The sequence below is a fragment of the Bidens hawaiensis genome, unplaced genomic scaffold (assembly GCF_021521415.1).
Source record: "Bidens hawaiensis isolate Kalapana, Puna unplaced genomic scaffold, B.hawaiensis_p1.1 tig00011646_1, whole genome shotgun sequence".
Classification (NCBI taxonomy): Eukaryota; Viridiplantae; Streptophyta; class Magnoliopsida; order Asterales; family Asteraceae; genus Bidens; species Bidens hawaiensis.
The window spans coordinates 677,720-701,934 of NW_027491917.1; the positions used below are offsets into that span (position 1 = coordinate 677,720).

The following is a 24,215-nucleotide window of genomic DNA, read 5'->3' on the forward strand; positions in this document are numbered from 1 at the left end:
CAACGTTAGCACTAAAACGAGCTCCATTTTTAAAAATGGAGCCCGAGACGAGTAGAACACAAGCTCTCCTTAGTTAATACTTAAGGATATCAGTATGAGGTTAAGAACAAAAGTATTTGATTTATTGTTTGAATAAATTAGTTAGAGAAATCTATTTTGATAATCTTAAACCGAAATTGCTTATTTGACAATTTTTATAATTACATACAGGTAAATATATATATTCTTGGTCAATTTAGTTGATATATTTAATTAAAACGTTACATTTGTTTGGCATAACTCACGATTTTTATTATATATTTTCGCCTGTAATTATGTAATAGTATATGTTTTGAAATATATATTTATCAACTTGAATAAAAGGAAGCGACGTTGACAAATAATATTACGTGAATTAGTTGTCTTTTGTTTATAATTAAGTTTTAAATATTTTTTTAAACGAATAACAACTATCATTTTGCTAATATTTTAATTTTTTAAAAGTCTTTATAAGAGAAGTCTACGTTCGTAATTGGTAATGGGAAGCCAATATTAATTTATTACGTAAAGCTTGCGTTAAATGGTTACACGCAAACATATGTATATGAAAAAAAAGTTGATGAATGTTGAAGTATTTACTAAACAAAATAGTACAAATAAATAAACATAAAGATTAAACATCTACTCCTCATCATTGATGGATTGGCGAAACGCACAATTATATTTTGTCAAACATACTGATCTAAGTATGTGCGAGAACTGTTTATGATGATACCAAATAATAATTAATTTTGAATACAATCTTGTTTTAAATAAAGTTTATATCTTGTTGCTAACAAATAAATCGAATATAACCTTGTATTTACTATTGTTAAAAGGGTTAACAAAAAAACAGTCATTAGTATTTAAGCATTCACATAAAAATAAAATAAAAATTAATATGTTTGGATATGGGTTTATAACGGATATATTGCATCAAATATCACTGGCGCCATTTATGCTTAATGGCAGTGGATAAAAAAAAAGAATTTTACACTTACGCAGGCTTAAATCCTAGTAATACCATAACAAGTGTGATCTATCGGGAAGTCTCTACAATGACTACAAAAACAGTTCCTTGAGCTCCTTGTGGGTAAATGTGGGTATGAGAAGCCGTATGTTACAAATGATGTTAGAGCCACTAACGAGAGGGTATTCCCCACCCCACCCCCCACCCGGCGGGTAAATCTCACATCTTTGATAGGGATGATGCTGTAAACCTTATCGAGGAAGATGATTCCATAAGATTGTTTTTAGACATGCACAAACCGGTTAACCAATTATTCGAAAACCGGTTATTGGTCAACGATTAGTTAACCGGTCTAACCGATTAATAGGGCCGACTTGTAACCGGTTTTCAAGCACAAAAACCCGAACCAGTATAACCGAACTTGTTAACTGGTAATTAACCGGGAAATAATCCGGTTTTAAAAAAAATCTAAAAACCTAAAACTGGTTTTGTAACCAGGTTATGAGAAGAAAATGAAAAACCGGTTACTAACTGACGTTTTTTTTGTTGAAACCGGTTAAAGAGAGACAAGTTAAAAACCTGTTAACCGGTTTGGATGTGTAAATAAAACTTGATATTGGGCCTTTCAATAAAAACTTGTAACAGGCTTTTGTATAAACTCGAGGTCCATAAACACAACCAAAAACCCTAAAACCCCAAATTTCTGCTTGAAGGATTAACGAACGAGCAGGCAGCCATGGTTTGGTTTCAATGCGAAGACTGTGGTGATAATCTCAAGAAACCAAAGCTTGCCGCTCATTTCCGATCTTGCTCAGCTAACAAGGTTATATATATTAACTGAATTTTATTTTTCTTTTTGTTGATAATTTAGTGTTTAATTGTTTGTTTGTTGGTTTAGTTATCATGCATCGATTGTGGACAAATGTTTGGGCAACAAAGTGTTCAAGGTCACACTCAGTGCATCACGGAAACGGTACGAATTTTAGTTTTTAATATATAATGTGTTTATTAGAGTTATTATCAAGTTAATTAATTTGTTTAAAATGATGAATATAGTAAACATCGATTATTAGTTATGAAAATTGCATAACTTATATGGATTAGACCATCCGCAAATACCGTACCAATAATTCTCACTAGTGTTGTGTAAACAAAACAGGCCGAGCTCGAGCTTTACTATGTTTGAGCTCAGCTTGTTTTGACTTACGTGAGCTCATTTCGAACTCTTTTTTTAAAAGTTTGAGCTCGGATTGTGAGGCGTTTTTTCAAACTCGGGCTTGGCTCATGCCCGGTTTGTTTACCACAATCACCGCCAGTGCCACCACTAGCTCCAGCAACACCCTCGCCACTACTGCCGGCAACACCACCACTTTTGTCACTTGCACAAATTCCTCGCCACTACAACCAACACCACAAATATGTAGGAGTTGCAGTGCACATATACTCACTCCTAACACATGTCAGTTTTCTACGATGCTTTACGTATATCAAGTTAGAGTTAGCAATTTAGCGATAGGTGCCAAAATAAAGAATTTAAAACCTGGAGGAATTGTTCAGCAAAGTTCTAATGCTAACATGTATGCTTCCTGTTTAAGTTTAGCCACAGCTGGTACCGTTAACGGGCTAAATGTGACCCAACAATAAAACATTTTTTTAAACCGTTAATGAAACAAAAAATTTGACCCATGACTGGGTTAAATTTGACCTGTTAATTAAAACCCTTTTCTTACCCGTTAATGAAACAAAAAGTTGACCCGTTACCGGGTTACATGTGACCCAACACTAAAAACCTTTTTTTAATCCATAAATGAAACAAAAACTTGACCCGTGACCTGGTTAAAATTGACCAGATAATAAAAACCTTTTTTTAACATGTTAATGAAACAAAATTTGACCCGCTACTAGATCAATTTGGCCCGATAATGAAAACTTGTAATTACCCGTTAATGAAACAAAAAGTTGACCCTTTACTGGGTTAAATATGACCGACAAAAAATGGCTTTTTTTTTTCTTAAGAATGCTTCGACTCAAGTATGTCCTAATGATATACCTTCTCCAAGGAGGCAAGTAGGGCCGACTCAAGGCGACTTTTTCGAATATCATTCAAGCGTGAAGTGGCGTTTTCTTATTTCTAGTGTTACCTTCGTTATCAAAATAACATGAAAACAAAAACAAAATCAAATAAACGATTAATCAACAAATTAAGTCTCAAATAAATTATTCCAGTGCAGTCCCTTTGTTGATAACTCAAGTGTTGGGTATAAGGTTTTTTTTTTCTTTTCATAAAGTACTCCTACAAATATGTTAAACACGTTTAAATATGTGAAGTACAAAGTTTCTATTCATATATTTTATATATGTAACATCAATTGAATAACTTATGGCAGCACAACAGGATCAATGCGTAATACTAAATAAATAAACGTGATTAATATCGATTTATTATCGGTGAGGAGGAGAGAGACAATGAAAGCTGGATCATTTAAAAAGGAACAAGATATTATTACATACAAAATAATATATTTAAAACCATAATTACCTTAGTAAATCAATAACTATAAGGTAATATAAATATTTGCTAATAAAATTCTGCTCTTATATATGCTAGAGTTCTCCCATGGTTTTTTAATTCTAAGAAACAAAAGAGTTGTGTTCATAATATCGGTATTTGTTCCTATATTGTTTATGTTATATTATTACATATACTGTTACTTAAATTCTTACATTGATCAACAGCTAGAGAACATAATGGATTTGAAGGTTAATCACATTGCCCCTATACTAACCGAACCCACGTCCGTTGATGTTTGTTCTACTAGCTTGTTGGCTGCTATGAAATCTTCTTCCCCAAGGAATAATATTATTAAAAACAACGGCTCTGAGTTTTCTAATGAACTTGCCTACCGCGACTGGACGGTATTTATATTTCGTTTCGTCACGTTCGTTTTTTAATATATGTCACAAATTAATAAATTATATGTTAACTTTTTGTTTTTGTTTTTGTTTTGTAGGTTAAGTATCCGTCTGCGCTTACTTCTATCGAACAAATTGTGACTAATGCCAAGGGGAAGCAGATAGCGTTGTTTCTAGACTACGATGGAACGTTATCCCCAATTGTTGACAATCCCTGATCATGCCTTTATGTCAGATGCTGTGAGAAATATCTAATATCTAGTTTAGTTCATTTAATACGCGTGTTCAATGTTTTTAATACCTACTTGTAAACAGATGCGTGATGCTGTTAGAAACGTGGCAAAGTACATTCCAACAGCAATTGTTAGTGGCAGAAGCCGCGCAAAGGTACTTTATACTTCTATAGTTGTTAGTTTTATCATTAACTTTTATAAAAATTTTGGTTTTAATTGGTTATATGTTTTTTCAGGTATACAACTTTGTAGGATTAAAAGAACTATATTATGCTGGTAGCCACGGCATGGACATATGTGGTCCGGTCCAGTCTCCATCCGATCAAAAAACCGAAGAAAGCTTGTCCCCCAGCCTGCTACTGAATTTCTACCAACGATCAAGGAGGTTAATATGTCAAGCTTGTTTAATATTTCAGTTTTATAATACTTATTGCGCATGCGTATTTGGAAACAGATTTTTGTGTTACTTGTTGAAATTATGAAGAACATCGAAGGAGCAAACGTTGAAGACAACAAGTTCAGTGTCTCGGTGCACTACCGCAACGTGGATGAAAAGGTAAACCCGTCAATATTATTTGCTTATATATTGGTATCTAAATATTTTTTTTGATATTTACAGAATTGGGAAACAATAGCAAAATATGTTAAAGACACTCTGAAAAATTATCCAAGTTTGCGATTGACACACGGGCGAATGGTATGAAGCATCTACTTAACAACAAGTAAATTTGATCATATTCAGTTTGCTTAACTTTTGTTTTGCTTTTATAATCATTAGGTATTAGAGGTCCGCCCCGTGCTTAAGTGGGACAAGGGGAAGGCTGTTGAGTTCTTACTTCAATCACTCGGTTAGTAAAGACTCCGGTTTTCATGAAAAGTATTCGTTTATATTTTTTATAACATATTAGCTAAACGTGACGGTGTTTTGCAGGCTTAAGTAACCGTGATGATGTGCTCCCTATATATGTAGGGGATGACAAAACCGATGAAGATGCATTCAAGGTAAACACATATATTATAATGGTATTTTTAATGCGTAAAACCTTTTTAAATCGTTGTATTTAAAAACGTTAAAACAGTATTTAGGTGAAGAGTGTGGTCGCGGTTATGGGATCTTGGTGACTCCTGCCCCAAAAGAAACAAGTGCATGTTATTCTCTCAGGGATCCATCAGAGGTTTGTTTGTTGCCTTGCATAATTAATTATTAAATCTCATTAATATTTGAATGAATTAACAGATGTATAAATTTGGTTTGCACAGGTGATGAAGTTTATTAACCTACTAGCGAATAGCGTTGCATAAGAAGCCCGTTTTATGATCTGATGACTCGTACTATATAGAAAATTTTGTTCTTTAAGATTACACTGTTTTTTTTTTTTTGCGAAGTTTATTAACTTACATGGCAGTTTTTATTTTTCTATGCGTTAATCTTGCTCGATGAAATCTACTCGGTCAGAGATAATAGACATGACAAACACTAAACCTTTAAAAGTAGTCATGACCTTTGTTTTATATGTTTCGTGTCACTGATTTATGTTCTACTGATGTCATTATATGCAGAAAATTAAGCAACAACTAACACTAAACCCTTGAAAGTAGTCATGTCATGACCCTTGTTTTGTATTTTCATGATGAAGTGACAAAAACTTTCACATGCAATCACATATTGCCCCTAAGGCACAAGAAAATGATTAAGAAAATCTTTTGTTTTCTTAGGCGGGTGTTAAGCGAGATAAAGATACTTAGGAAAACCATCTGATTTCACAATTGTAACAGAGCGGTTTGTAAAGATACTTAGGAAAACCATCATAAAGTCCTTGCGGGAAAATAGTTTTCAAAGATAAACGCTTACCTGTCTTTTCGCGATCATTGTTATTTGATGTATGTTCAACAGGTTGCATCAAATTTGGTCCAGTTACATAAACTTTTAACTAGCTCATATTTTAAGTTGTCCTGATGTTGATGCCAAATAAAACATCATCTTTTTCTAAATGAACATTTTACTTTTCTTGAAATTAGTTTTGTGCAACTTTTTGAAACATGATTAAAGGATTTCTTTAGATTTCTTTTAATTATAAATAACTTAAATTTTCAAAGTCATCTTAACTTAAATTTTCAAAGTCAAAATTGGCAATCTCATATTTCCGCTTATTTTTTAGAGTTTTCTAAAAACTAAAGTGTAGCACGTGTAAAACGTGTACACACTTATAATTGATGCAACTTCAACCGAGAAAGTCACCCCGCTTATCCGAAGACATAAGCCAATGGCATGACAATTGTCGGGACAAGCAAGTAACACGATGGACCTCCAGTCATTATAAAGTCGATTATTGTCGGGACAAGCAAGTAACACGATACCCTCATTGACAAATGTTAATTAGAGGAGGGAGCAACCACTTGGATTTCAAAATATTTATTATTATGTATGAATATAAAAATATATGAAATTTGTTAATGTATGTTGTTTCTTTAGAAGCACAATTTTGTTGTATGTTATTAAAATGTAACTGAATCTAAAAGTATTTGTTTTTTTATTTTTCTCATAAAACAACTTGTAATATAGAAGGTTTTATTTTATTGATGTTATGTATCATAAGTTGGGGAAAATTGATAGATAAGGTTGGAATTTTGACTTAAAAGTCATAGTCACCGAACACGTGACATAATGCCACTTCACACTTCATTTGATAGCCTACAATAATAATAGTATTTAAATGTAAAGAGTTTTTATTATTTTTTTCTTTCTTTTCTTTTGCAAATTGACAATTTGTATTTGCCACTATACAACAAAGAAAATGAATTTTCATGGTTATCTCGTTTTCATTTTTTAATTATAGGTTATTGGGCAGGAATTTGATCAAGAAAAGAGAAACGAGGGAGCTAGTCCTGCCCGTTTAATGTTTATTGTTAGTCAAGCTCGAAGCCTTAGCTAGTCTCTATAAATATAAATATGTACTTGCATTATTTCATCACTCAAGAAAGAATAACTAGCTTTAACCCTTGGATATAAGTCAGTTTAGACTGAACCACGTTTAATCTACATGTTCGTTTACTTGCTTTCATGTGTGTGTGTACTAACATATAGATGATTTAATCGTAAAAGTATCACTATGACCATGGTGACAAAAAATATCGAGAGCGCAATACATAGGATAATGTAAACATGTTCGATAAATCGTGTGTTATGCAATATATAACAAATGAATTTAGGCAACACATAATGAGTGAACAAGAAAAACAAGAGAATGGACACAATAATATATAGTGTTTGGGCACCATAGCCAAACCCACTACCAAATTATTCTTTGTGATTGAGTACCAAACCCACTAACATTTCATTTTTTTGTGAGCACAATTCTTTTATAACGAAAACATAACTATTTTTCAAATATACTACTTTTAAGGCTATGCATTAGATGTTTAAAGGTTTTGTTTTTGAAATTAGTTGTATATTAAATATACAAATACATATAAATTTGTTGATAGACAACCGACTGAAGTAGAGATTTACGAGTATCACAAACGTATTAGTCCCATATTGATAAGTAAAAGTAGGAGAAAGAAAAAGAGATATCACATTCGATGCCGTAATTTCAAATGTGTATATAGTTATTGTAGTTTGTAACTAAAATTAATCATGTGTTTAATGTTATAAATACTTTTATAAAAAGGCTAAAATAAGATTTAAAAAACTTCAAAAACCTAAAATAAATAATAATAATAATAATAAAAGAAAAAAAAGGTCTAACTATTATTTGTAGGTTAAGAAAAGTAATACATTATTATATATACAAAATAATAGAGTTGTCAAAAGGAAAATGGGACAACTTCCAGTCTTCCACAATCATCATCATTCATTCATCACCAACTCAACTCTCTTCGTATATCCAAAGTCCAAAGTCCAAACCTAAAACTTTCAAACGAGTAACCAAAAAAATAATTAAATAATGGTTAGACTACTCGCTATAATAAATAAAATATCTCACTTTGAAAATTGATGACTTTAAAGTTTAAAATTATCAACTTTGAAAAAACTTCATATCTTGACAGTCCAGTTTGGCTTTATACATGAAAAATCAAATATATATAACAATTTTATTATTTATTATTTATTAATAATTTTATATACAATTTTTAATTATTCTTTTATATATTGTGAGAAAACCTTAAACGAGCCTAAGCTCGGCTTGGCTTGTTTCGAGCTTTTTATCAATCTGATCTCGAGCAGCTCGGCTCGTTTGCACCCTAGTAATTGTACTTTTATGATGTTATCATTGCATTTCATTCATCTTTTATCATTCACAAAATGAAGAATTTGGTTTCGATCATTTAATGGCAATAGATTTACTTATGCATCTTGATTTGACATGTTATCTGTTAGTTCCCTAGATAATCAGAATGTACCAAACTATAGTAAACGTCAAAAATTATGTTTGCAAAGTTTTAAGGCATAGATCAACATACTATCTGGTGCACCAAGTTTTATTGAAGTAGATTATGTGAATCAATTATTTGGTATCATACAGTATCTTTCAATACATGCATCCAAACGCTGTTAATGAAAAATATAAATTTCATAGTGTGGACCACTAGGAACTTAATTCAGTACTGTCTTGGGCAGTTTGGTTTTGGAAAGTGAACATGTGCTGAATTGAAAGAAGAGTTGAAAAATCCTTGGTTAAAGGGGTTAAAATGTCAAATTAGGCATGCTTGTGCTTTAATGCTTTGAAAAATCAATATTGTCCTTTAGTCTAAACATTTGTATCTACACGCCTTCCATGGTAAATGTTTTTTTTTACACTTTCCTACCTAAAGTTGTTGGAACCAAAAAAGTTGTTTTTTGCTTTTATTCTTTTAAATTAAAAGGTATAAAATTGAAAGGACTGGATAATCAATTTGTAATAAGTAATAAGGGTCAAATTAAACTTTTTTATGCTTCAACTTTCAGTTAATTACTGAAACATAAAAATCAAACCTATTTTGTTGAAATCATTGACATGAAAATGTATGGTAGTGGGTGTATGGGACTGTGTTTGTATTTTAGCTTTTTTAGTCTTTATTATTGAAGTTAAAATTACTAATATTTTTTTAAACAATATTTACCGTGTATTATCTGCAGGCCCTTGTGCTGGATTGAACATATGTCACTGGATAATGAAACCGGGCTGGACCCTCCTGGTGTACGAGTCAGGCCCGTATCTGGACTTGTGGCAGCCGATTACTTTGCTGCAGGATATTTTGTATGGGCAGTTTTGATCGCCAATTTGGCCCGCATCGGGTATGAAGAAAAAAACATGTATATGGCTGCTTATGATTGGAGGCTCTCATTCCAGAATACTGAGGTATGTTTTTTCACAACATTTTTCACATAATTACTTATAAAAATATTGCTCCTTTTTTTAATAAATTATGATAATCAGGTACGAGATCAAGCTTTAAGCAGGATGTAAAGCAATATAGAACTCATGGTAACCACAAGTGGTGAAAAGGCGGTTATAATTCCACATTCTATGGGTGTTTTGTACTTTTTACATTTTATGAAATGGGTCGAAGCACCAGCTCCAATGGGTGGTGGTGGTGGATCAGATTGGTGTGCTAAGCATATAAAAGCTGTGTTGAATATTGGTGGGCCCTTTTTAGGGCTTCCAAAAATTGTTACAGGCCTTTTTTCTGCTGAAGCTAAGGATATTGCTGTAGCCAGGTACTATTATTAAACTGTATAAAATTATATAAGCTAAATGCAAGATTTGTTACTCATAAATTATAATCCTCCATATTTGTTATTCATACAGGGCTGTTGCACCTGGTGTTCTTGATTTAGATATATTCGGTTTTCAAACATTACAACATATAATGAGGATGACACGCACATGGGATTCAACAATGTCATTAATACCAAAAGGTGGAGACGCCATCTGGGGTACACTAGATTGGGCCCCAGATGCTGATCATGTCTGTGTTGATAAGAAAATAAAAAATAATGATACTCAAACAACAGGTTTTGATGATTTAAAATCTCATAATTATGGGAGAATAATATCATTTGGGAAAGGTGTTGCTGAATTACATTCATCAAAAGTTGAGAGGGTGGCCTTTAAAGGTGTTGTGAAGGGTAATAATTTTGCAAACAGATCATGTCGAGATGTATGGAATGAATATCATGAAATGGGAATTGGAGGTATCAAAGCGGTTGCAGATTACAAAGCTTTTACTGTTGAATCCGTTTTGGAACTTCTGCAATTTGTGGCACCAAGGATGATGAAGCGTGGCGATGCTCATTATTCCTATGGGATAGCTGATAATTTAAACGATAAAAAATACGAGCATTATAAGTACTGGTCAAATCCCTTGGAAACCAGATTACCAAATGCCCCAGAGATGGAGATATTTTCTATGTATGGAGTTGGTTTACCGACCGAAAGATCATATGTTTATAAATCAAGTCCAGCTTCAGAGTGTTATATTCCTTTCCAAATTGATGGCTTAGCAGAGGGTGGAAACGAGCAAGGTTGTTTAAGATCCGGGGTGTATTCTGTTGACGGGGATGAAACAGTTCCCGTTTTAAGTGCGGGTTTCATGTGTGCAAAAGCTTGGCGGGGAATAACACGGTTTAATCCTTCGGGGATTAAAACTTATGTTAAGGAATATAATCACGCCCCGCCTGCAACTCTTTTGGAGGGCAGAGGAACACAAAGCGGAAACCATGTTGATATAATGGGGAATTTTGCTTTGATTGAAGATATTATAAGGGTTGCAGCTGGAGCCACTGGAGATGATCTAGGAGGAGATCAAGTTTATTCTGATATTTTTAAATGGTCAGAAAGGATTAAGTTACAACTGTAAATACACTCGGTGAGTCTTGTTTGTTGTTTTATACTGTAGTAGACTAGTAGTGGGCGGATTGAGTAATGGGTCAAAAGTCAAAACGGGTTGGTTGACACACCAAAACTTGTCTGTTCCTTTTGAGTAAGATTAAACTTTACGTTTTCAATTTTTTAATCAATCATAACAACCTGCTTATATATTTTACCAATCATAGGCTACTACTTTTACCAAGCATTGACTTTTTTAGTAAGAGCATGAAAGTAGTCTCATTGCTATTTTGTGCAAATTTCACTATAATAATCAACTTATTGCGTTGAGTAAAGTGATTGTGGGAGATTGTAAGCATCTTAATACACACCGGGTGACATATATTCAATCTGTATTATACTCTTTACCTTTATGTTAGATGCCAAGACAAAATATCAAACAATAATCAGATTAAGCAAAGAAGCTTTTTGAATGGTGATGATAATCGAGTTGGAATGAGGAAACAATCTTTATTAAAAACCGAACTATATCCTGTTTGTCGACATGTGTAGATAGAATTAGCATGTATATATTTTATTAGCTACATGCTAACACTCATGTACCTTTAAGTTTTAACCCATATTAGGTGATAATAGATATATGCTTTGCCATATTTCATTGTTAGACTTTTGTGTGTAGGTCTTGATGCAAGGTTTTTTTAATTGTTAAGGGTGACTAGTATGCATAAGATGTTTGAAAAACCAAATCCTAAACACTCCTTAATTGCGTTCGGATTTTTCATGCCTTGTGTCATACATCCACATACACTCCTTAAATGTGTCCAGATGCTTCATACTTCGTGTTACACATCCACATGCTCGGTGTTCAAAATGGTAAAATTTGTTTTGTTGGTATACATCAACATCACACTCGTGTTTAAACACAAAACCTTACAAACAAAACGATAATAGGAACCAATCATGTACATAATACGTGGATGATTTCTCCTGCACAATCAAGAAAACAATGTATGCATCAGCCAACAGTAACATGAAACGTGTATATTATATGACAAACAATCTAGTGCACATACCTTAATCTTTTTTGCTAGAACATTGACCTGTCATCCACCTAAAGCACGAGACCAATTTATTCCAGAATTGCCCTCCGTAAAAAACAACTCTGTAATATAACAAGGCTATAAAGTAGAAATAAGAATCAAGAATATTTTTTTATTGTTTTAAGATTTCAGTTTATGAAAAACAACTAGCATGACAAATAGCATTGATCTTATTTTTTAATAATAATTATGTGTAGATAGTTTTTGTGCATTAGAAATATGCTTTCTGCAAGACTATTTGTTTGACTTGCTACCTTCTTGAGCTTATTTTTTTGTTTTACTTGTTTGACCTGCTAGAGATTAAAAATAACTTGAGTCAGCTCATTCGTAAGCTGGATGAGAAAGAGAACGGAGTACGAACCTGCTGCAGATGTACCGCCACCAGGAACAGGAACAGCAACTTCTTGAGCCTGTTGATGTTTTTGTCTGGTAACAGAAATTAGATTTATCAGAAAGAGACCAAAAGATTGTTTAGAAGATTCAGGTTTTGGGAACAAAATATTTTCTTACCACTTTGTCAGGAGTCTTTGGCAGCAATAAATCCGAGGGAGTGGTGTCATCACCATTGCTAGACTCAGAACATGTACTGTTACTTCTCTTGCTTTCAGATTCTTTAGTTTGGATGACAGAGTTACTGATATCTCCTCTAATATTTACAACCAACTCGGGCTTTCCGGTGTTCAGTAATCCAGCTTTTGCATCACCATCCGGGACCGCAGAGTTCTGTTCTTCCTGCATAGAGTTCAGCTTTTTAATGGTTGAAAGCAAATTCTTGTCATCACTAATGAAAGATTGCATTTACAGGTTCATATTAAAGATGAACTAACCATGATTTCTTTTGTAGCATCCTCATGATCACTTTTTTCATCCGGATGGGGCTCTTTCTGTGTATAATTGGCGGTTCAAGTAACGACCCGAACCGTCACAAAAGAGTGTTTAGATATATTCATTTCACGCCATGGCTAACAGAATCTGAAGACAATGTAATTACCTTGCTTTCGTTATGGACTTCATTTTCGGCGTCAATCTTAGATTTCTCAGTTGACTTCAGATCGACTTTAATTTCTTCTGCATTCTCAGGGATGTTCACGTTATCAGTATCACCACTCTCTTTTTCAGCATCCACCTGCACGCTCTTAATAAGTAGATAGTCAAAATCCATTTCAAGTTCATAATGCTAGTGTTTATAAGATAAGATGAACTCACCAGAGCAGTATCATCAGTGGTTTCTTCAGTTACCTTGGATTCATCCTCTGTTATAGTCGAACTCTTCGTCTCACCATTGTCATCACATTCCTGAACATCCTCACCAACGGATACTTCAGGTACACCGTTGTCATTACTGTTCTCGTTACTTACTTCATCTTCCACACTGATCTTTGATTCCTCATTCGACTTCAGATCCACTGTAACGTCTTCAGTACTTTCAGGGCCATTGTCATTCAGGATATCACTCTTCTTTGTTTCAGCATCCTCCGGTACACTCGCAACATCCTTGGTTTCACACTGTTTATCAAAACATTTTATTTCATTTACAAGTAATCAGACAAATAGTTTAAAACAATCAGTAGTATGAAATTCACCTGTAATCTTAATGCTTTCTCGAGTTCTACAACAACCTCAGACATGGTAGGCCTTTCTTCAGGGTTTTTCATCACACACTGACAAGCGATTTTGGCATAAGTTTCCAAGGATTCAGTTGTTATCTCGTTCCTAATATCAAAATGCACTATCTTGCGTAACATGTTTTGTTCCAGTCTCTTGGGAACCAATTCGGTCACATGCCTTTCCTGATAATCATCAGTATCCACCAACTCCGGTACCCCACATAAAACTTCAAGCAATAACACCCCGAAAGTGTACACGTCAGACTCCTTGGTCAACTTCCCTGTGGCTGCATGCACCGGATCCATGGATTTTGGACTAATCTCAACATGTCCAGGGAACACTTTTGGTAACCCAAAACCCGAAACTTTCGCATCAAAATTTGATGAATTTGAGTCTGGATTCAACAGAATCTTTGAAAGTTTTAAGTCGCCATGAATGATAACCGGCTTCGAGTCAACAGACTCGTCACCACCATGCAAATACTCGACTCCACGAGCAGCACCGAGACATATTTGGAGGCGTTGGATGGTGGTAAGATGTTTACTCATATTATCTGCTAAATTTCCACCCGAGACATACTCATAAATGAGTATTATTTCTTTGTCGTTTTCATCACAGAACCCGATTAGAGCTACAAGATTTGGGTGCTTCCGGAACCTAGAAATGGTCAAAATTCCTGATAGAAGCTTGGGCTTGATGTTACCAAGGTTGGTTATGTTTAATCTTTTTAATGCCACTTGTTGATTATTGAATTCTCCTTCGAACAAGGTCCCATAACCACGAACATCTATTTTCTGACCGAATTTGATCTTCTCGAATGGGATCCGAAGGTGCTCAAGTCCATCTTCAATGTCTGACTTCAAAATGTTGGACTCATCCGCTTCCTGCATTCAATAAGGTAATTTAGTTAGACACATATTGGCATATTGCAGTTTACTTAACCTGCGAGAAACTGATATTTACCTGGTTTGTTATGGTGCTTGTGTCACCGTTAGATTCCGAAGTTGTAGTAACTTCAATGCTTTTGTCATATTTGTTTTCCTCAATGATGTTTGATTCCTTGTTGGAGTCAAAGTCGTCTATGGTTTCTTCAGTGGTCTCTAGATCGATCGTGCTTATTTCCTTTTGAACAACCTCTTCATTTTCAACCATGATGTTTGGTTCCTTTTCAGAATTTAAATCGATTAAAATTTCTCTTTCGGTCGCTTGATCATCGTTGCTATTCTCATTTTTAGCATTCTCAATATGGCTTTTGATGGGTTCACTCTCCTGTATCAAATCCATGGTTTCAATTTCGAACACGTTGCTATTCTCATTTCAAAGTATCAAAATGCAATAAGCAGATAATCAAAATCTATTTAATTCCTGATACTAGTTATTATAAGTTAAGATCGAACTCACCAGATTAGTGTCATCAACAGTTTCTTCAACCACCTTGGATTCTTCCTCAGTTATATCAGAACTTATCGTCTCACCATTATCATCGTCTTCATGATCATCCTCACCGACGGGCACTTCAGCTAGACCGTTACCATTTACTTGGACACCATTTACTTCACCGCCCTGCATCAAAAACTAAAATCATGAAAAACTGTTCCCACTATGCAAATATTATGTGCAGGTAATGTGACACTGTATCAGTCTATATGAAATCCACCTGTAATCTCAATGCTTTCTCGAGTTCTATGACAACCTCAGACATGGCAGGCCTTTCTTCAGGGCTTTTCATCACGCACCGACACGCGATTTTGGCGTAAGTTTCCAAGGATTCAGTTGTTATTTCATTCCGAATATCAAAATGTACCATCTTCCGTAACATGTTTTGTTCCGATCTCTTGGGAACCAATTCGGTCACATGCCTTTCCTGATAATCATCAGTATCCACCAACTCCGGTACCCCACATAAAACTTCAAGCAACACCACCCCGAAAGTGTACACGTCAGACTCCTTGGTCAACTTCCCTGTGGCTGCATGCACCGGATCCATGGATTTTGGACTAATCTCAATATGTCCAGGGAACACTTTTGGTAACCCAAAACCCGAAACTTTCGCATCAAAATTTGATGAATTTGAGTCTGGATTCAACAGAATCTTTGAAAGTTTCAAGTCACCATGTATGATAACCGGCTTCGAGTCAACAAACTCGTCACCACCATGCAAATACTCGACTCCACGAGCAGCACCGAGACAGATTTGGAGGCGTTGGATCGTGGTAAGATGTTTACTCATATTATCTGCTAAATTTCCACCCGAGACATACTCATATACGAGTATTATTTCTTTGTCGCTTTCATCACAGAACCCGATTAAAGCTACAAGATTAGGGTGCTTTCGGAATCTAGAAATGGTCAGAATTGCTGATAGAAGCTTGGGCTTGATGTTACCAAGGTTGGTTATGTTTAATCGTTTTAACGCCACTTGTTGATTATTGAATTCTCCTTCGAACAAGGTCCCGTATCCACAAACATCTATTTTCTGACCGAATTTGATCTTCTCGAATGGGATCCGAAGGTGCTCAAGTCCATCTTCAATGTCTGACTTCAAAATGTTGGACTCATCCGCTTCCTGCATTCAATAAGGTAATTTAGTTTGACGCATATTACAGTTTACTTAACCCGCGAGAAATTGATATTTACCTGGTTTGTTATGGTACTTGTGTCACCATTAGATTCTGAAGTTGAAGTAACTTCAATGCTTTTGTCATCTTCTTTGTTTTCCTGAATGATGTTTGATTCCTTGTTGGAGTCAAAATCATATATGGCTTCTTCAATGGTCTCTGAATCGATCATGCTCGTTTCCTTATGAAAATCCTCTTCGTTTTCAACTCCGATGTTTGATTCCTTTTCGGATTTTAAATCGTGTAAAAGTTCTCTTTCGATCACCTGATCATCGTTGCTATTCTCAATTTTAGCATCCTCGATATGGGTTTCACTCGGCACACTCTCCTGCAACAAACCATGGTTCCAATTTTGTCACTCAAGTGCGAAAACTGTCACTAAAATGATTTAAATAAAATGCAACGTTTGGTTTAATAATAAAAGTATATTGCCTGACTGCCTGTTAACATATCTAAAAAGAAAGTAAAATAACAAAAACCCAAGTACTAAAAGCTGAAGTTTGTTCTGATACATATTTTAGACTAAAAAAATTGAATACAAAATTTGTAAGACTACTCGCATTTGTTATCTTAGATTGCAATCTCAATTTTTAAGAAAAAAAAACAAAGAAAAAATGGCATGAAAGGGGCAAACCAATTGGTCCATCAATTGGGATTGCAATCCCATATTTTTCTCAATAATGGCCACATGTCAGCATATGAATGGATATGTTTTTATTTTATTTTTTCTTTTTAATTTATAACAATTATTTATATATATATATTGGTTTTTGTTTTATAACTTATTATATTTGACTTTTAAAAAAAATCTAAAAACACAGTCTTACTTAGTTTTTTTTGTGAGCATTCCGGTATAAATTTCGTTAAAAATGGAGTTTGTTTAAAAAATCGTATTTTTTTTATAAAATTTTAGTTTTAACCATTATTGAATTATCTTATTTGAATCACTAGTTTTCTATTGGTTAGTCGGATTTTTTGGATAAGATTTATAATTTAAAAAATCAAACATTACCTGTTCACAAAAATAAAATAAATATATATATTTAAAGTTTTTTATATTAAAAAAAATATAATTACTTAATTATATTTATATAGTTAATCAAAACTAATTATAAATTGAATTTATTTAATAAAAAGAGGATGAGATTGGGTTGTTAATGGGAGTAAAAGATTGGAGTGGGTTAAATTTTGTAGATTGAAGAGAGAGAAATTAATTTTATAATATGAGATTGAGATTGTGAGATTGTTGATGGGGGTAGTCTAATGCAAGACAAAAACGAGTTAGATAGTTAAATACGTGTCATATATTAGCTTGGTAATATAATCTAACCTTGACTAACATCTTTCCATATAAAATACTAAAAGTTCATGTAAAATAAATACAAATAATTTGTGATGGAACAAAAACATTTTAAGAGTCCACCATGTTTTCCTTAATAAATCCGACTTTTGTATGTAAAATACTTAACAAACTCTAGTGTCTAGAGGGTCAATGGACATTGTTGACGCTCCCCTTCTGCCCATGCTCAAAACCGGATCTAGAAACAACTACATAACCAATCTAACAGATTACTCTGAATCGTCTTGAGTTGAGTTGGCCAATTTATGGGTTGGAACCGGGGAAAAACTAACGAACCGGGTTGGTTGTTGGATCACATTCATCTACTAATTTTATTTTTCTTTTTTATTAGGATGGTATCTTATTTGTCAATCTTTTGGACCCGCACAATGTCTAATTCGATAACCAACACACTGGACAAAAAATAAAGTACAACATATATATAATAAAGTATGGGTGTCAATAATTAACATATCGACGTGTGTTATTGTGTACCACGATCATGTGCTAGAAACTTATTATATTATTAGTTTTTCTATTTCAGAAGACAAAGCAATGATTGAATTAAAAATCCTATATATTTTTACCCATTGAATCTCTATTTCTAAAATAAAATTACTTTTTTACATTTCATTCTTGTCACTATAGGCAAGAGAGAACTTAATACATCGGTTGACTTGACAAAGTTACATTGGTGCTAACAACTACATGATAATATATTTACATAACAGAAAACTGAAATTAATAATTAATTTTTTAACGGCCAATTTATTAATAGTAAAGTTAGTATTAATGGTTAAAAGACTCACCGTTTGCTTCTCACCATTGCTAGACTCTGATGTTGTATCAATGACGTTGACCTCCTCGCCGTTGACTTCTCCGGCATCAACTGACCGTTCTCCCACGGTCAAATCCTTCGCATCTTCTTCACTACCGTCGCCTTTTGAACCGTCCTCCACAACGGTTATGTTTCCGCTGCCACGAAGTTGGATGTTCGTGACCTCCCCTCCCTGCATCAAAACACGGAACATAGATTAAGTAAACATTTTTGAAACATTTGTTAAAAGTATATGTTACAGTCTAAACAAAAGAATTCAGTTAAAAAGACTAGTCTGGTGAGAGAGCCCATTTGATCTATATGAATTAAAACTAGAAACATGGACTAAATAACAAAACTCGATTCAAAAAGACCAGTCTCGTGGGTGAGGGAACCATTTAATCTATTCGTATAAAACTTACCTGTAATCTCAATGCTTTTTCGAGTTCTTCAACGACTTGAGCCATAAGAGGACGGGCATCCGGATCTTCCACCACGCACTGGCACGCGATCTTCGCATACGTTTCCAAGGCCTCCGGTTTGATCTCCTTCCTAATATCGAAGTGCACGACCTTCTGCAACTTATTCTGCGCCATCTTCTTCGGTACCAGCTCAGTAACATGACGTTCCTGATAATCATCAGTATCCACCAGCTCGGAAACACCACACAACACTTCCAGCAACACCACACCAAACGAATAAACATCAGACTCCTTCGTCGGTTTCTCAACCTCGTCATACGACTCCTGAGTCTTCCCAGGTACAATTTTCGACAATCCGAAACTAGAAACCTTCGCTTCGAATTTCTTCGAACTCGCAACCGAATTCAACAGAATTTTCGAAGGTTTTACGTTACCATGAACAATAGTGACAGAGTCAACTCCAGTGTGCAGGTAGTGTAGCCCACGAGCAGCACCAAGACAGATCTCGAACCGCTGGATCGTATTAAGCCGTTTCCTCATCTTATCAGCTAGATTTCCACTAGCTACATACTCGTAAACCAGTATTATTTCCTTAATCTTCTCATCACAAAACCCGAGCAGAGCCACAAGGTTCGGATGCTGCCGAAACAGCGAAATCGTTAAAATCTCGGATAACAGTTTCGGCTTAATGTTGGCAAGGTTCGTGATGTTTAACTGCTTCAATGCGACTCGTTGATCGTCAAATTCGCCTTCGAACACGGTTCCGTAACCTAGTGTCTCGAGTTTGTTACCGAATTTGATCTTCTCGAATGGAATTCGAAGATGATCAAATCCGTCTCCGGTTTCCGACATTATTTTGCAGTTCTCCGGTTATCAGAATTACTTGTAGGTGTTATTTGAAGTGCAATGTGATAACCGGAGAAAGCCTTAAATATTTAATAATGGCGGAAACCGGTAGAAGTTGAAAGGAAATAAGGGACCACCATTTATGAAACATGTTGAAGGTGTGGTGTTATATTTTATTATTTTATTTAATGGAATTAAATTGATGTATTTAAATATAAGAAGATAAAACCTTAGAACAAGCTGAGCTGATACATAATTAATAAAAAGATATCATGTTATTAAATAAATAGCGTTGACGATTACTACAAGATTATCTATTAATTATGTGATATGTTGCAGCCGGATCTCAATGGCCAATATTGTATACCTGGCATTCATTTATTAGACGAGTTCGTTTCAAATAATTCATAGAAATTCAAAGAAGTTAATTATGTGACATGATATGTTCCGTTTGACAAGAGATATTAGATGAAATCTTACGTTGAATGGAATTCTTAAATCTTTTCAATTTTGGAAGGAAAGTTGATAGAAACCGGTGGAAGTGGGGATAGGGGTGGGTCGGGTGAGTTGAGAAGAGAGGAAGAGTTTTAATTCGATTAAAAAGTTTATCAACCAAATACATTATAGATTTCCAAACATTTCATATAGGGTTGCAGCGTAGCCTGTTGTCCGTTTACATGTCACTCTTGTAAATCGTTTGAATGTTTTTAATGAATAACCCAACCAAATGAGAGAAAATTTTAAATTCCTTTAAAAAATTTTGCGAACCAAACGCCCCTTTAAAGTTTGATTTGAACAATATTATTATTTTGAACAAAGTGGTTAAAACAATCAGCAATACTAACTTTTTGCTTGTTCCACAACATACAGAAATCACAAGTGTGAAAATGCGAAATGATAACAACCATGGTAGGATAGGAAATGAGATGTTGATTGATTGAATAAAACTCTCTTTAAAATGGCCATTCTCGGAATTTTCACATAGATATTTCATTTATAACTTTTTGCACGTTCCACACTATGGCATACAAAAATGATAATAACCCTAGTAGGGTAGTAGGCAGGAAATGAGATGTTGATGGATTGAATAATACGTTACTATATATTGGATAAACTAAAAATGAAAATCTTTTAAACATCTCTTTAAAAAAAATCACAACGCTAGTATAGATTCTCGTATATGTAAGTCGTGTGTCAACATAACGTTATGAGCGCAAGAGTATTTAAGTCCCGCACTGATATAACAAAGTTTATAATATAGCCATACGCATGACATTACTTTAGCGATAGAAAAATTTTTTATAAAGGTCTAGTGAAATATCGATTGTTTAAACGGCCGATGATTTTTGAAAGATAATGTAAATATATAACTAGAAAACAAGACATTCATAAAATGACTAAGATAGTGTAAACTAATGGTTAGGTTAAGTGGTTAACTAGTCTCTCGTGTTAAGTTAAATTAAAATAAAACAATGTGTGGTCTATATTGTTGTTGCATATCCAATCAAGGGTTGCACATGATTAAACGTAACAACGTTAAACAATAGAAGACAAATTAAATGCTTGACTATGTTGGTTGTATAATGGTACAACAAACATCTAAGTGTCATTATGAGATGTTATACGTTGATATTGTATATTGTGCAAGTTAAAAATAAACTTCATATAGTTACATATTAAGCGTTATGGTCAATAATGACTTCTATGTAGAATACGGATTAGTATTATTTAAAATCCTCATTTTGTATGTTAAATCTATCCTCCATTTTCTTTCATTTCACATCATACTTTATGTTTTCTTTTCCTTTTCAAAAGATAATAATAATATCATGCATATGCAGTGGCGGACCCAGGATATTTTGTCAATGGGGTCCAATTTTTTCGGTTTACAAAATTTTTCGGGTCGGTCGTTATTCGGGTCGGGTCGAGGCGAGAAACATAATAAAACACGGAACTATGGTGTCATTGGAAACGAGTAAGTAGAAAGAATCTAAATTAGAAACTAGATGAAACATACACTTTTAATTCATACCCGAAAAACATGAACGTAATCTATATATATGGTCTTACATAATTGACCAAAACATGAAAAAATAACTCTAACACAAATAAATGATTAATTATAATATACATACACAAGGTAAATGATAAAAGAATATGCAAAATCCATGTTAACATTATATATGTTGCATGGTGATAATGACTATATGAGAGAAACTAACAAAAAGCACAAATACCCTAACTGAATAACTAAGACTAGGATATTAAAAAAACAACAAAAAAGGAGTATGGTGGGGCTTGAACCTACAACCTCTCACAAGTAAAACAAGGGATTTTCCACTATACCAGTTCAATCATAATAGTATGGGTTCCAAGTATTAATTTTTATGGGGTCCTTACAAAATTTAATATACCGTCTCTAAGTAATTTTTAAAAAACATCGGTGTCCCGGGACCCCGATCGAACCTATGTGGGTCCGCCCCTATGCATATGTCCATTTAAAAAATGAAATGAAACATATAACAATGCATTATTGTGCAAGAATTATTAATTTGAGAGGATGGGTTGCATCGAGGCGGGGTATGTAGGTAGGGTTGGTTATGGTTGGATTATTGTAACCAATCAAATCAATTCACGTAGATCATGTGTTATCTAATGTTTTAAAAAAAATAGATGATGTGTCAAAATTTAAAAATATAATAGTCAAAACTCAAAAGGATCCAAATCAATTATTATTTATTAATACTTTAAGGGTTTAAAATGTATATTTTATATAATGAAAAATTAAAATATTAGAGATGTTGTCCAACACTTTTATAAAATAAACATTGAAAAGCAAGGCTTTTATACATATATTTTTTTAAGTTTAACCGGTCTAACCAATAAGAGACTGTGACGTGTGACAAATTCATACGAAAGAGACATTATATCGGGCATTATCTTTTGTTATTTAGCTTGCAATATTCAAACTTAAAATCTCTTACGATTGACTTTATATAAATATACTTAAAACTCGTTAAACATGATACTAGCATTTTACTACAATTGTATATATGACTTTTAGTTTCCTACTCTTTTAAATACTTTGATTTTTCTTATGTTTTCATTTTTTTCCATAAGAAATCAATTTGACGTCCGATTCGTTGTCGGGACCATTATGAGAACCTTGGTCAAATACATTATACATAGCAATTTGAGTATTGTAAACTTAATAGTTAATACTATCACTATGTTCTAACAAAAAGTATTTTAATTCTAAGTTTCTTAATGGGCTAATGACTGCTTGTCGCTGGCAGTACCGAGTGCCGACTACTTTGCTGCTAATGGGCTTCTAAATTTGGGTCATGTGGGCTGCTGATGATATTATAATTATTGATTGGTGCGTTGCTAGTGGGTTGATATACTGGGCTAGCTACCACGTAAAGAGTGTTGCACTGGGCTGCTAATGATTAATTGTTGATGGGCTGTTACTAGTTACACAGTTAACAGCCCATCAACAATTAATTAAACAAGTTTAATAATTAACATGTTGTAAACGACGGGCTTAACACAAGTATTAAACATGAATACGACTCATTTAACTACTTTATATGATAAACTCTAACATACTAATTCAATTATGTATGAAAATAAAAAAATTGCATACCACATTTTTTTAATTAATATATTTTATCATGTCTTAAACAAGTACCCAATTGTAACAATTAATACTCGGTTTTAGTTTTTTGTAGACGAAGCATATTGTATTTCTTTCATCACATTTGCTCCATATTAATAAGTAACGTTAAAAAAAAGTTCTAAATTGATAAGTTATAGTTCAAATTATCGACTGTAGAGTTTATACTATATACCTTTACCATTACTTTTGGAGCCTTCATCCTTCAATAACATCAATACAACTAAAAAATTATATAAATATATCATTACCCGTATTAAAATTGCAGTGAGTGGTTGTAAGAAAAATGTCCCCTACAGTATTTGTCCGAACGAATCTTGGATAGATAAACCTTGTATACCCTCCAAGTGAAGTATACCATTAATGGACAAAACATCTTATATTTCCCCTTTTGACAAAATATAATAACAAAGACTATGCGTTAAGTGTATGTAAATTGTAAATGAGTCAAGCCTAGCTAAACTGGTTTAACTAAGAGCTCGCACCTGACTTGTTTTGAAGTGTATTACAAACTCAAACGTGCATGATGATTAGATTTTCAAGCGCGAGCTTTACTCATTTTTTTTACTTATATAATGGTTTGCATATATATTTATAACTTGTTTTATTTACACGTATATATAATAACTATTATGTGAATGAAATATATATTAATGTTTAGTTCGATAAGTGAAGCTAAAGCTTTATTGGTTCAATGTGTGACCCATTTTTATGTTCGTCCCGAGCCCCAAAACTTAATTTGAGGGATTCTCGGAGATGACCCTGGTGACTAGTAAAACGATTCCTACCTTAAAAAACACTAATAATTCATTATGGTAAGTTGATGCCTTCAAAATTAAACAA

At 33.7% G+C, this 24,215-nt stretch overlaps 4 protein-coding genes and 1 pseudogene across 9 annotated transcripts; 2 read left to right on the forward strand and 3 right to left on the reverse strand.

The window, feature by feature from the left end:
• The first annotated feature begins 3,673 nt into the window (after positions 1-3,673).
• On the forward strand, positions 3,674-5,436 carry LOC143538573 (trehalose-phosphate phosphatase A-like; annotated as a pseudogene).
• Positions 5,437-8,353: 2,917 nt separating this feature from the next.
• On the forward strand, positions 8,354-12,563 carry LOC143538600 (phospholipid:diacylglycerol acyltransferase 1-like). The gene is made up of 4 exons (XM_077032115.1): positions 8,354-9,476; positions 9,555-9,835; positions 9,927-10,986; positions 12,344-12,563. Exons 2-3 carry the CDS (start codon positions 9,600-9,602, stop codon positions 10,975-10,977), a joined length of 1,287 nt encoding a protein of 428 aa, XP_076888230.1. The 5' UTR covers positions 8,354-9,476; positions 9,555-9,599; the 3' UTR covers positions 10,978-10,986; positions 12,344-12,563.
• On the reverse strand, positions 11,666-12,844 carry LOC143538601 (uncharacterized). 6 transcript variants are annotated; one of them, XR_013136273.1, is made up of 4 exons: positions 12,557-12,844; positions 12,408-12,472; positions 12,020-12,124; positions 11,666-11,933 (listed from the first exon to the last, which is right to left on the reverse strand). XR_013136273.1 is itself a non-coding variant. In XM_077032117.1 (4 exons), the coding sequence occupies exons 1-3, from the start codon at positions 12,842-12,844 to the stop codon at positions 12,021-12,023; spliced, it is 441 nt and encodes a 146-aa protein (XP_076888232.1). In that variant the 3' UTR covers positions 11,672-11,930; position 12,020. The 6 variants fall into 6 exon arrangements, 4 of the variants coding, with proteins under 4 accessions (XP_076888232.1, XP_076888231.1, XP_076888233.1 ...); XR_013136272.1 differs by having other exon boundaries at positions 11,667-11,930; XM_077032117.1 differs by having other exon boundaries at positions 11,672-11,930; positions 12,020-12,108.
• A 734-nt stretch (positions 12,845-13,578) lies between these two features.
• Positions 13,579-19,847, reverse strand: LOC143538574 (uncharacterized). The gene is made up of 5 exons (XM_077032096.1): positions 18,851-19,847; positions 18,421-18,621; positions 16,481-16,600; positions 14,618-14,788; positions 13,579-14,538 (listed from the first exon to the last, which is right to left on the reverse strand). The coding sequence occupies exons 1-5, from the start codon at positions 19,700-19,702 to the stop codon at positions 13,579-13,581; spliced, it is 2,304 nt and encodes a 767-aa protein (XP_076888211.1). The 5' UTR covers positions 19,703-19,847.
• LOC143538561 (receptor-like protein kinase HERK 1) lies at positions 14,943-16,474 on the reverse strand. The gene is made up of 4 exons (XM_077032090.1): positions 16,292-16,474; positions 15,312-16,220; positions 15,056-15,217; positions 14,943-14,960 (listed from the first exon to the last, which is right to left on the reverse strand). Exons 1-4 carry the CDS (start codon positions 16,442-16,444, stop codon positions 14,943-14,945), a joined length of 1,242 nt encoding a protein of 413 aa, XP_076888205.1. The 5' UTR covers positions 16,445-16,474.
• Positions 19,848-24,215: the final 4,368 nt, after the last annotated feature.

Coding starts and splice junctions, on each gene's coding strand:
- LOC143538600 (XM_077032115.1), top strand. CDS start 9,600: ATGGTAACCACAAGTGGTGAAAAGGCGGTTATAATTCCACATTCTATG. Junction 9,836..9,926: donor AAGGATATTGCTGTAGCCAG/GTACTATTATTA, acceptor TTATTCATACAG/GGCTGTTGCACCTGGTGTTC.
- LOC143538601 (XM_077032117.1), bottom strand. CDS start 12,844: ATGCAATCTTTCATTAGTGATGACAAGAATTTGCTTTCAACCATTAAA. Junction 12,473..12,556: donor CAAAGACTCCTGACAAAGTG/GTAAGAAAATAT, acceptor TTCTGTTACCAG/ACAAAAACATCAACAGGCTC. Junction 12,109..12,407: donor TGGCGGTACATCTGCAGCAG/GTTCGTACTCCG, acceptor GTTATATTACAG/AGTTGTTTTTTACGGAGGGC.
- LOC143538561 (XM_077032090.1), bottom strand. CDS start 16,444: ATGATCGATTCAGAGACCATTGAAGAAGCCATATATGATTTTGACTCC. Junction 16,221..16,291: donor CAAGTACCATAACAAACCAG/GTAAATATCAAT, acceptor TATTGAATGCAG/GAAGCGGATGAGTCCAACAT. Junction 15,218..15,311: donor AGAAAGCATTGAGATTACAG/GTGGATTTCATA, acceptor TTTTTGATGCAG/GGCGGTGAAGTAAATGGTGT.
- LOC143538574 (XM_077032096.1), bottom strand. CDS start 19,702: ATGTCGGAAACCGGAGACGGATTTGATCATCTTCGAATTCCATTCGAG. Junction 16,601..18,420: donor GCAATGGTGAGAAGCAAACG/GTGAGTCTTTTA, acceptor GGTTTGTTGCAG/GAGAGTGTGCCGAGTGAAAC. Junction 14,789..16,480: donor AAAAGGAATCAAACATCGGA/GTTGAAAACGAA, acceptor GAAAATGAAGAG/GTTGTTCAAAAGGAAATAAG.